This window comes from Sinocyclocheilus anshuiensis, unplaced genomic scaffold (genome assembly GCF_001515605.1).
Source record: "Sinocyclocheilus anshuiensis isolate Anshui unplaced genomic scaffold, SAMN03320099.WGS_v1.1 scaffold9, whole genome shotgun sequence".
NCBI classification, from domain to species: domain Eukaryota; kingdom Metazoa; phylum Chordata; class Actinopteri; order Cypriniformes; family Cyprinidae; genus Sinocyclocheilus; species Sinocyclocheilus anshuiensis.
The window spans coordinates 2,006,395-2,020,241 of NW_015540887.1; the positions used below are offsets into that span (position 1 = coordinate 2,006,395).

The 13,847-nt window shown below is 37.6% G+C and overlaps 1 protein-coding gene across 2 annotated transcripts in view; it reads left to right on the top strand.

The window, feature by feature from the left end:
* The first annotated feature begins 7,029 nt into the window (after positions 1-7,029).
* The window catches only part of LOC107688743 (receptor-type tyrosine-protein phosphatase-like N), a 34,509-nt gene continuing 27,691 nt past the window's right edge, over positions 7,030-13,847 (top strand). Inside the window, exons 1-3 of one of the 2 annotated variants that reach the window (XM_016486496.1) lie at positions 7,030-7,140; positions 10,176-10,226; positions 13,460-13,570. In XM_016486496.1, the coding sequence (XP_016341982.1) occupies positions 7,068-7,140; positions 10,176-10,226; positions 13,460-13,570 (235 nt within the window). In that variant the 5' untranslated portion in view covers positions 7,030-7,067. The remainder of the gene's footprint in view (positions 7,141-10,175; positions 10,227-13,459; positions 13,571-13,847) is intronic. The other variant, XM_016486495.1, reaches the window with a different exon arrangement.

Genomic DNA, 13,847 nt, shown 5'->3' on the forward strand with positions numbered 1-13,847 from the left:
TGTATGTGTGTGTGCGTGTATACACTGTATACTGTATGTGTGTGTGCGTGTATACACTGTATACTGTATGTGTGTGTGCGTGTATACACTGTATACTGTATGTGTGTGTGCGTGTATACACTGTATACTGTATGTGTGTGTGCGTGTATACACTGTATACTGTATGTGTGTGTGCGTGTATACACTGTATACTGTATGTGTGTGTGCGTGTATACACTGTATACTGTATGTGTGTGTGCGTGTATACACTGTATACTGTATGTGTGTGTGCGTGTATACACTGTATACTGTATGTGTGTGTGCGTGTATACACTGTATACTGTATGTGTGTGTGCGTGTATACACTGTATACTGTATGTGTGTGTGCGTGTATACACTGTATACTGTATGTGTGTGTGCGTGTATACACTGTATACTGTATGTGTGTGTGCGTGTATACACTGTATACTGTATGTGTGTGTGCGTGTATACACTGTATACTGTATGTGTGTGTGCGTGTATACACTGTATACTGTATGTGTGTGTGCGTGTATACACTGTATACTGTATGTGTGTGTGCGTGTATACACTGTATACTGTATGTGTGTGTGCGTGTATACACTGTATACTGTATGTGTGTGTGCGTGTATACACTGTATACTGTATGTGTGTGTGCGTGTATACACTGTATACTGTATGTGTGTGTGCGTGTATACACTGTATACTGTATGTGTGTGTGCGTGTATACACTGTATACTGTATGTGTGTGTGCGTGTATACACTGTATACTGTATGTGTGTGTGCGTGTATACACTGTATACTGTATGTGTGTGTGCGTGTATACACTGTATACTGTATGTGTGTGTGCGTGTATACACTGTATACTGTATGTGTGTGTGCGTGTATACACTGTATACTGTATGTGTGTGTGCGTGTATACACTGTATACTGTATGTGTGTGTGCGTGTATACACTGTATACTGTATGTGTGTGTGCGTGTATACACTGTATACTGTATGTGTGTGTGCGTGTATACACTGTATACTGTATGTGTGTGTGCGTGTATACACTGTATACTGTATGTGTGTGTGCGTGTATACACTGTATACTGTATGTGTGTGTGCGTGTATACACTGTATACTGTATGTGTGTGTGCGTGTATACACTGTATACTGTATGTGTGTGTGCGTGTATACACTGTATACTGTATGTGTGTGTGCGTGTATACACTGTATACTGTATGTGTGTGTGCGTGTATACACTGTATACTGTATGTGTGTGTGCGTGTATACACTGTATACTGTATGTGTGTGTGCGTGTATACACTGTATACTGTATGTGTGTGTGCGTGTATACACTGTATACTGTATGTGTGTGTGCGTGTATACACTGTATACTGTATGTGTGTGTGCGTGTATACACTGTATACTGTATGTGTGTGTGCGTGTATACACTGTATACTGTATGTGTGTGTGCGTGTATACACTGTATACTGTATGTGTGTGTGCGTGTATACACTGTATACTGTATGTGTGTGTGCGTGTATACACTGTATACTGTATGTGTGTGTGCGTGTATACACTGTATACTGTATGTGTGTGTGCGTGTATACACTGTATACTGTATGTGTGTGTGCGTGTATACACTGTATACTGTATGTGTGTGTGCGTGTATACACTGTATACTGTATGTGTGTGTGCGTGTATACACTGTATACTGTATGTGTGTGTGCGTGTATACACTGTATACTGTATGTGTGTGTGCGTGTATACACTGTATACTGTATGTGTGTGTGCGTGTATACACTGTATACTGTATGTGTGTGTGCGTGTATACACTGTATACTGTATGTGTGTGTGCGTGTATACACTGTATACTGTATGTGTGTGTGCGTGTATACACTGTATACTGTATGTGTGTGTGCGTGTATACACTGTATACTGTATGTGTGTGTGCGTGTATACACTGTATACTGTATGTGTGTGTGCGTGTATACACTGTATACTGTATGTGTGTGTGCGTGTATACACTGTATACTGTATGTGTGTGTGCGTGTATACACTGTATACTGTATGTGTGTGTGCGTGTATACACTGTATACTGTATGTGTGTGTGCGTGTATACACTGTATACTGTATGTGTGTGTGCGTGTATACACTGTATACTGTATGTGTGTGTGCGTGTATACACTGTATACTGTATGTGTGTGTGCGTGTATACACTGTATACTGTATGTGTGTGTGCGTGTATACACTGTATACTGTATGTGTGTGTGCGTGTATACACTGTATACTGTATGTGTGTGTGCGTGTATACACTGTATACTGTATGTGTGTGTGCGTGTATACACTGTATACTGTATGTGTGTGTGCGTGTATACACTGTATACTGTATGTGTGTGTGCGTGTATACACTGTATACTGTATGTGTGTGTGCGTGTATACACTGTATACTGTATGTGTGTGTGCGTGTATACACTGTATACTGTATGTGTGTGTGCGTGTATACACTGTATACTGTATGTGTGTGTGCGTGTATACACTGTATACTGTATGTGTGTGTGCGTGTATACACTGTATACTGTATGTGTGTGTGCGTGTATACACTGTATACTGTATGTGTGTGTGCGTGTATACACTGTATACTGTATGTGTGTGTGCGTGTATACACTGTATACTGTATGTGTGTGTGCGTGTATACACTGTATACTGTATGTGTGTGTGCGTGTATACACTGTATACTGTATGTGTGTGTGCGTGTATACACTGTATACTGTATGTGTGTGTGCGTGTATACACTGTATACTGTATGTGTGTGTGCGTGTATACACTGTATACTGTATGTGTGTGTGCGTGTATACACTGTATACTGTATGTGTGTGTGCGTGTATACACTGTATACTGTATGTGTGTGTGCGTGTATACACTGTATACTGTATGTGTGTGTGCGTGTATACACTGTATACTGTATGTGTGTGTGCGTGTATACACTGTATACTGTATGTGTGTGTGCGTGTATACACTGTATACTGTATGTGTGTGTGCGTGTATACACTGTATACTGTATGTGTGTGTGCGTGTATACACTGTATACTGTATGTGTGTGTGCGTGTATACACTGTATACTGTATGTGTGTGTGCGTGTATACACTGTATACTGTATGTGTGTGTGCGTGTATACACTGTATACTGTATGTGTGTGTGCGTGTATACACTGTATACTGTATGTGTGTGTGCGTGTATACACTGTATACTGTATGTGTGTGTGCGTGTATACACTGTATACTGTATGTGTGTGTGCGTGTATACACTGTATACTGTATGTGTGTGTGCGTGTATACACTGTATACTGTATGTGTGTGTGCGTGTATACACTGTATACTGTATGTGTGTGTGCGTGTATACACTGTATACTGTATGTGTGTGTGCGTGTATACACTGTATACTGTATGTGTGTGTGCGTGTATACACTGTATACTGTATGTGTGTGTGCGTGTATACACTGTATACTGTATGTGTGTGTGCGTGTATACACTGTATACTGTATGTGTGTGTGCGTGTATACACTGTATACTGTATGTGTGTGTGCGTGTATACACTGTATACTGTATGTGTGTGTGCGTGTATACACTGTATACTGTATGTGTGTGTGCGTGTATACACTGTATACTGTATGTGTGTGTGCGTGTATACACTGTATACTGTATGTGTGTGTGCGTGTATACACTGTATACTGTATGTGTGTGTGCGTGTATACACTGTATACTGTATGTGTGTGTGCGTGTATACACTGTATACTGTATGTGTGTGTGCGTGTATACACTGTATACTGTATGTGTGTGTGCGTGTATACACTGTATACTGTATGTGTGTGTGCGTGTATACACTGTATACTGTATGTGTGTGTGCGTGTATACACTGTATACTGTATGTGTGTGTGCGTGTATACACTGTATACTGTATGTGTGTGTGCGTGTATACACTGTATACTGTATGTGTGTGTGCGTGTATACACTGTATACTGTATGTGTGTGTGCGTGTATACACTGTATACTGTATGTGTGTGTGCGTGTATACACTGTATACTGTATGTGTGTGTGCGTGTATACACTGTATACTGTATGTGTGTGTGCGTGTATACACTGTATACTGTATGTGTGTGTGCGTGTATACACTGTATACTGTATGTGTGTGTGCGTGTATACACTGTATATGTGTGTGTGTGTGCGTGTATACACTGTATATGTGTGTGTGTATATACACTGTATATGTGTGTGTGTATATACACTGTATATGTGTGTGTGTATATACACTGTATATGTGTGTGTGTATATACACTGTATATGTGTGTGTGTATATACACTGTATATGTGTGTGTGTATATACACTGTATATGTGTGTGTGTATATACACTGTATATGTGTGTGTGTATATACACTGTATATGTGTGTGTGTATATACACTGTATATGTGTGTGTGTATATACACTGTATATGTGTGTGTGTATATACACTGTATATGTGTGTGTGTATATACACTGTATATGTGTGTGTATATATACTGTATATATGTATGTATACACACACACACACACAAATGTTTAGACTGGATCAGACTTTTATTGTATCTTATCATTCACTGATGGATTAGTATAGGTCTTTGCATTGAAACACACAAGTTACTTAGACGACGCTTAGGGTAGTTATTCAAATGTCAGATTTTATGATCAAAAACAGCAACATTACCATGTAAGATCTTAATTTAATCTTTCAAATGTGTTTTATCATCACAATGCTTCATCATTAATCTTATAATCTAATTTATTTTCGGCACACTATGAGAGTAGCCTCTGAAAATTCCTGGGTTACAGAGCAATTCTGGGACAGTCATGTGTCAGGTGGGAAGATGCTAGTTTAAAAATGAATTCTGACAGGGTCAAAACACATGGAGTTTATGTTGCCAGGTAACCACAACAGAAATCCAGCAGTGCTTCAATAACAGCTGTCAAATCTATTTATTCACATAAGATAAATGCCATAATGTCTATCAGTTAAGTATGCATGGCAGTTTTTAATTCCTTACATTTAAATAAATATAGAAAATGAGACCATAATGTCTAAATGTAGCTTTTTTTATTATTCCTTATTTGTTTGTTTGTTGTATTTTAGATAACAGTGCCATAAAAATACATTACTTACAGTATGTAAAGAAAATTATTGAATGGCTTTGTTTTTATTGAGTCACTGAATAAGAAATTTGACTAAAACATGATGTCTGCTAATGTGGTGTCCAAATGGCGGGACATGTGAAACCACATGTGGGTAGGGATTGTGGGAAGTGGTGGGTGTTGCCCAGTAGGTCCTCTTTCAAAAATTCCCTCTGGCTGCCTTAGCAACCCCCCCCAAACAGACATACACAGATTCCAACAAGGTGAAATGCCTCACAGAGGGGGTAAAGGGGAACATGGCGAGATTTTGGGACAGAGTTTGAAAGATGTTAAATATGCAAGGGTCCCGCTATAAAACATTTACATAAATAGCTGACTTATACATATATAGCTATAGACTTGAGGCCATGTTTCATTAGACCTTCACATTTACAGTCAGAGCAAAACTAAGAGAAAAACAAAAATCAAGAGAATGATTGTTCAAAATAGTTTGGAAAAATACAATTTTTTGAACATTTTGTTGTGGAGCTAAATATTGTGCATATATATATATATATATATATATATATACATGGTGCATCATATGGCCACTATTTTAAACGTGTAGCCTATTGTAACAGTCTAATGGCAAAGCAATCCTGGTGTATATGAGAATAATACTGCACTGACAATATCCGGACAGTTGGTGGCACCACAGCTCAGCTTAATCGGTGCATCTCCATGTAAAAATGACGTGTTTTGTTACTTTCTCAATTGGTGGTAGATTATGGTGACGTATAAATGATGACATTGGTTTTCTTTTGACAGTGGTTTCCTATGCCACACATGCGGGAACATATAGCAAATAAATACTCATTTATCATATGTTTGTCAGCCGTAAGCCTTAAATAGGACTTTGTGTATGTCTTTTTTTAAACAACAGAAACGTTGCCAAATAGGCCCTTCATCCATTGCGATATTAGTTTGTTTTCATTTTAAAATGGCCACTCGGCCTGCTTGCTCTACACCTGCATAAAATTATTGCTATTTGAGACCAGCCCTTACGAAATGTAAGAATGGTTTTACTACAAATAAACCCAAAAAACCATGGTTACTATAGTTAAACCATGGTAACCACAAATTAACCATGGGTTTGCTACACTAACCATAGTTTAACCATGGTATTTGTAGTAAAACTGTGGTTATACAAATAGTAATCAATACGCCAAAAAAAAAACATGGTTACTACTCTTTTACTACAATAGAGCCATCGTTAATTTTCGTACGGTAGTGGATGTTCATTCCATATGAACACAGAAAACACATTTCTGTATGATTCCAAATAAAGGTGTGGCTAACAATCAGCATTTGTCATTGGACATGGATTTACCTCATATTCACTTGATATCAGTTGTTTCCTTAGTGAAATGTTATGTCATTTTCCTTTTCACCTCAGTCTCTCGTGGGAGGAGGAAAACTATAACCGCAACAGAAGGAATTCATCATCTTCTGCAGTCAATGCTATAACTAACAGACAGCCACACATCCTGCCCACTCTTTCATTTCATAGGTAAACCAGGACTCAGATGTATAGGCTCTAGCTCCCTTCCTTCATTTTGCACGCAAGACTCTTCACAAACCTCCTGGTCTCCCTATGACGTATTCGCGGGTCCCCACCACACCGATGAAGGAAGATCGTGATTCCCGCTCCTGATCCAGATCCGCACCAGAAATTCAGTACATTCGTTAATGTCTCTGTATGTTTATTACTGCCTGAAGCGAAAGCCTACAGTTAATTTGTCTTGATCTGACGCGTCCATCACTTGTGCTACGAGCGTTTAGCACAAGCCTGCGGCACCGACAGACAAAATGTGGATTTAAATTCTTGACGGAGGGCGACAAAAAAACGCGTGCTGACTTCAATCCCGTGGATAGTTAATACGATGCATCCGCGAGTATGGAGAGCCCTGTTTTTGATGTCCGTATTCTGCCAGCTTGGGATGGCAGGCAAATACGGTAGGAATTAGTATAGCTAGAAAATAAAGTCTTTGAGAAATATAATGAAAATCGATTGAAAGAATGTCAGTTTTGTTGTGCACAGACGTGCATTGGTGTGGTTGTTTAGGCCTATGACAATTACAATGTGGCCACATTTATTTATATACTTTACAACAAATGATTCTACTCGTGGACAATTTAGTGTATTATGTGATATATGGGATCACGTTACAGATGTACGTGTCATTATTTTAAAATCACTTTTTGAGAATATTTGCATATTGTGTTTGTTTCTTATTACCATTGTGAACACTTCTACCCCTAAACATGCATCAAAAGTATTGTAGATGTAAATTAAGTGCTTCCAGCTTTATCATGCAACTGGTGGGAAAGGACAGTATGGAGATAAGGAGTCGTTCGGTGAAGAACATCATTTCAGCACCATGGAGAGGGTCAATTTTCATATTTGATTATTTTGAAAGCAACTATCCACTTTATATTTTGTTGTAGGTTAGGTATATATCATCCAATATATATCCTCCTCCTCTATGCAAGCATTATCTGGTTAACAGAAATAATCGTTTACTCTCCATCCCTGCTCTGACCAATAGAAATCACTCTTCTCTGTATCCTTGGCGACACGTCGGCGACATTGGAGGAGTGACCCATTTGCAAATATTTCTGTAATATACTGTCATCTACTACGTCTTACATTTTTTAAATGTTCAGTAGTCTCTCGAATGCACTCTCAGTTTGTTTAATGGACGATGGTTTCAGTGAGGATGTTGGGATTTAATTTTTTTCGTGCGTTGTTCATGCGGTTGTGTTTAATTGACGTTTATGAATGGTATGAATTTTCATTAGCTGCCCTTTGCACAGCCTGGTTGAGGCTGCTCTAAACCGGCTCAGATGCTGCTTTTAGTTCCGTGTAAATAAAAAGCAGCGCCATGAAAGCGTGTACATCTAGTTATTTATTTACATCTTAATTATTTAAATTTGTAATATTTCTGCACTCTTTGCTAGAGTTTTGTCTCATTCATTGTAATATTTATTCTCATTTTCCATCTGAGGGCTGATGTTGATTTAGTTATTTACAAACAGGGTCTTTGTTAGAGTAAAGGTTGTTGCTGCTTTAACCTGATACGAATTTACACAGACAACTTGATTGGATTATTTTGTGCAAATATATTGCTTATTATCTTAACATAACATATTTAATAATAATTATTTCAGTTTGAGTTTAGATTTGTACCCGTTTGTCTGAGACTAAACTCTGGAAATGGCTGGTGTTGTTCATTATGTTATTTACAAGAATTCAGTCCACTTTTAATTATTAATCCAGCGTGAGTAAAACACTGCCATGGTGATTTTCACTGATGTGAAAAGTCATCAGTGGAAAGTGGAAATGAGAGGTTAACATCACATTCTGTTCCATTTCTAAATCAGCAGCTCACAAGTTCCTAGTGGAAAATAGCTGTAAATATTGAGCAAACTTTACACTTCCCATTTTTATCAAAGTAAACTGGAGTGTGTTTCAAAAATACCTGTGTTCAGTAACCTTCACTCTTCAATATTATTCATAGTCATTCAACATTATTTATTATTTTATTTTATTTTATTTTATTACTCTTTTAACATATAATAGGGCTTTTCACACTTGAAATAGTTAACCATGGATCATTCTAAATCCCGGGTAAATGGAAACATGTTTTACACTGCCCATCTAGCTATAAAAGTAAAGGCATGTCTAACCAGGTCAAATTGGCTGCTTTCAATAAAAGGTCCAACATACTAGGAATACTTTTAACTTTACGTTTAGAAAACCTTCCTTGTCTTTGTATATTTTGGTAAGTCCTTGAATTTTGGTTTGCACTTCTGTAATGGAATCTGAATTTCTTTTTCCACACCGGCTAAACACCCTCTGGCTCAGCCTGCTACAGTAGCCACGCCCCAAACTCTCGCTATTGGCTGTGCGGAGGTATGCAAATACATAAATTGACAGGCAAGTAATGATTGGACGAACATTTTATGGTCCTTTCATGGTATATAAATCAGGACCATATACAGTATATACATGCATATAGTCTACCCTAATCCGGCCTGGGTGTTGTTCATTAACTGATGTTTTGCACTGTTCCTGTTTGAACATTTGCGGTTTTAAACACTGCCGTGGTTTGCGCCAGCCCTTGCTGGTTTTTCCTGAATGGACTCTTCGGATTTCAAAGGTAAAAATGAAACGGTCTCTTTATCTAAATGGTTTTCCGTCACCATTTGACATTTTTCCCTCAAAAACTGAAACGACCATAATCTGGGATTAAGCGCAGTGTGAAAAGCTCTAATCTGGTATATAATTTCATTTAGAATTATTTCACCAAAAGCCCAATCCTTTTTTTAACTGTCTAAATCTGTTTTTAGGCCACTTTATTCTCTCCAGCTTTATCAGCTTGACTCTTTATCTCTCTTTGTCCTGCTCGGTTCCCTTGACAGCAGTGCTGTTGGCCAGCCTAGTGTTTCCCACACACACACACACACACACACATTCAGGCACACAAACAGACATACACACACCCATATACACGCTCAAACATAGTCAGGTCATGCTCGCTGGCAGTTACGTTTCCTTTTTATTTGATCAGCTGTGTTCAGCACATGCCCAGAGCTTTCCTCCTCATTCTATCTGCCCACACAACAGTTCTGCATCTTAGGGGAAACAAGCTACTGCAATCATAGGCCATCATGGATGAATGATTCTTGTCATTGATTCATCTTGATTCAATATTGTTTATATGCTTTCGGATTGAGTTTTTAAGCTATAACTTGTCCCAGAGTCAGAAAGTTGGAAAGACAGATTTGACACATTGGTTTATATCTGAGATGAATGTGTCATTGAAGGAAAGGTCACTTAGACATCTCTTGAAAACAGTCTATACTATATCTCCATTGACAAAAATGCTATGAGGTTTTCAGTAGTTGTCAATTTAAATGTTTTATTATGTTTTCAACTGCTCACTTGCCTTTTCCTCTTCATCTCTCTTTCTGTCTCTTGCATACAGGCTGTTTGTTTGAGAAGAGGCTGTGCTCTAGGGAGCAGTTCTGCTCTGATGGTGAGTATCACAATAGGGAGACAATATCATATGTTGTGTAGTTACAGTAAATCATAAGTTCAGAAGCAAGGACGTGGTTCTATCTTCTGCGTCCTGTCTCTTTATTTCTTGCTCTTGATGATCTAATCGTGATTTCCGGATCATCGCTTGACACTGCTGCTCTGCTACATCCTGCTAGTGCAACGACGCAACAGGAGACACATGCACACAGCTAAATAATTTACACTGCAGGAACTTTCACTTCACTCATTTCATATTAGTCAGCAGTAATGAAGATTGTGTTGGTGTATACTGGAGGGCGGATGTTTGTGTTATTTGTGTTCAGTATTTTACATAGATGTCCACATGAAGATAGAATGGGATCCAAAAGTCTGGAAAATCCTTGTATTTTGCCTTATTTTCCCCCAAAAAATTCCAGTAACACTTTACAATAAGGTTTCATTTATTAAAAATTAGTTTACATTAATTAACAATGAAAATTCTAAAGCAGTAATTAATCCTAGATAATGTTAATTTCAGCATTTACTAATGCATTATTAATTTGAAAAGCTGCATTTGTTAATATTATTTCACAGATCTGTGCAAAAACCAGTGAACATTTGTGTTGTTTTATTAACTAACGTCAACAAAGATGAATAAATACTGTATCAAATGTATTGCTCATTGTTAGTTAACATTAGTTATTGCAATAATTAATATTAACGAATGGGACCTTAGTGTAAAGTGCTACCTTTTTTCATTACAAATTATATTATTAGTCTAACAATTTGAATGAAAAGCTAAATAAAAAATGAACGAAACAAATTTCAGCTGCACAACTCCACAAGTTTGTGTAAAACTTAATGTAAAACCAGTATGATTTGAGAAAGATCCAAAGAGCATCTTGTGCTTCCTGGAAGCACATTGTCAGAAATGTGCTTATTTCAATAATCACTTGAAAATACTGCAGAATCTTAAATATTTCTTCCTCACCTTACTTCAGAATTTTTCTTTATTATTAATCCTAAACCTTTCTGTTCATTTCCACTATTAAATATTAAAATAAATCATGTGGTCTCAGACTTTTTTGAACCCAACTGTAACAATTAGAAGACATTCTAAATGTGCAAGTTATCAGTGCTGATACACATTTATATGTTTATGTATTTTTTCCTCTCTGTATCGCTATGGCCCCATACTGCTTTTGTGTTTCAGTGCAGTTTCCTGAAAATTCCAAACTGGAATCATTCACATTCCATTATAGTTATTTGTATTCCTCTCAGAGATGTACCTGTGTACGTATTACCACAGCCATGAACCACTAGTATTCTGTCACCTGCTCTTCTCTCTCACCGTCAAGTCCCTCCCACCTCTGCTCCATGTCCCCTTGGTAACGGTGACATCATCAAGCCCCTGGAAGCTGGGTGTACGCCCCCACAATCACTGATGACTCACTACCCGGTGCTTACGCACAGACTCACGTCTTTGCCGTGCATCCAAACACACTCATACGCACATACGCGCACATATATACCCACACGGAGACCTGAAAATTCAAAAGAGGTTACACAAATACGAGGCGCTCTTTGAAATGCATTTCAGAGACTCGTGTTCGCAATGACGGTTAGCCGGGTCTTGGGTTGCTGTACATATAGTGTACAAGGCATCCGTATTCCCAGTGTCATAAAAGGATGGAACAGAGGTGTATAAATAAGCTGTTTTTCTTTTTTCAGTGAAAAGCTGTTTGTCCCCAGTCCAATCTCTTTTGTTCTGACACCTTCATACACACACATACTGAATGTCAGGTGTTTGTATTACACTGAGAGACACAGTAATAAAATAGAGAAAGAGAAAAAAGGAGTTATTAACCTGTTATATAAGATACTCTGGGGGTGCTTGTACTGTTTCATTTCTACATTTTTTCTTGTAATTCTGAGTTTATATCTCACAATTCAGACTTATCTTCTCAGAATTGCGAGAAACAAAGTCTAAATTGTGAGATATAAACTCAGAATTGTGAGGTATAAATTCAGAATTCAGACTTTTTTCTCACAATTCCCAGTTTTCATCCAAGAATTCTGAGTTCTTTTAATTGACTATTGTATATTTATTAGAATTTGTCACCACTGAATAAAAAATAAAAAAGTAATTCCAACTTTTTAATCTCACAATTCTTACTATTATTCTAAATGTATATATCACAATTCAGACTTTGTTTCTCAGAATTCTGACTTTATCACAATTCTTACAATTATGAATTATGAGATAAAATGTCACAATTACCTTTTTATTTTGTTGTATTCCATGGGGCAAACAAGCTTCCATAAGACATAATAAACCTCCGTTAGACATTTGTTTAAAAAAATGAAATTCCAAAAGCCTTGACTTCATCCCTCATTCTTCCAAAAATAGATTCTAACAAACAATTATTAATTTTTTATGTATGTAGCTTATATGTATTTATATGTCTGTCTATGCTAAGCCAATGTATAGTCAGCCATAAAACAAAATAAAAATGCAGCAACCCCTGAAAAAGGTCTGTTATGAATATTCATGTATGTGTTATGAGAGGCAGAATATAATTTTGTGTCGTGTGTTACTCCTTAACTGTATGTCTTTCTTTTGCTGAAGTGATGGTGTGACATCAGTTTCTCCTGGGTCACTTCTATTGCGATGTAATAACGTACTGTGCATTTCCATGCCCTAGGGAAACTGATCCATCTCCCCCATAGTGCTCTCACATCTCCATCTGTACTATAAATAGCTGTGAGTCATGTTCATGGACAGACCTGCTCTGAGATATAGAAAATGGCCGGGTTCATGTTTAGAGCTCATCTGCGTGAAGGGATCAAGGGCTTTTTTTAAACCACACAACTGGAGGTTTAGTCGGGGATGAGTCAGTGGCATATGTGTGGGATGTGAGTGTATGAGAGTGTATGTGTGGGGTGGGTTGAATATGTTATGGGTGCTTATTAGTCAAGAAACTGGCTCATTTTTCACTTATGGGTTATTTTGTCTGCGACTTTTTAATGTGCTTCATAGTCACGCTGTATTTATGTATGAGTGTTTAAGATATTGTTTCATATTTAATTATTTTGATGTTGTTTATACTGACAGCAGTAAATTTTATAACATAATGTTCAGAAGACTCTTCTATTTTTTGCATTATTTACACAGAATATTATGAAAACAGGTTTCCTTTACAGATTTTCTCCTCAGTGTATCTAAATGGTTTATGTTTGTATGTGTTACAGACAAGCTCTTTGGACAGTGCCGGAGCTCCAGACATGACCAGGTTCAGTACCAGGTCTCTGTTCCTGTTCTTCAGAGACTGCAGGAAGTGCTCAAAGAGTTGATGCTTCAGGGTAAACATGCACGAACACTCACACACACACACACACACACACTTGCATTTGTGGGACTCTCCATAGACGTAATGGTTTTTATACTGTACAAACTGTATTTTCTATCGCCCTACACCTAAACCTACCCCTTACAGAAAACTACTAGCAATTTTTGAATTTCATAAAACACCGTTTTGTATGTTTTTTAAGCCTTTTGTTTCACGGGGACACAGGAAGTGTCCTCATAAACCATGTTTACGTTGTAGTACCCATGTCATTATACACATTTGTGTCTTCA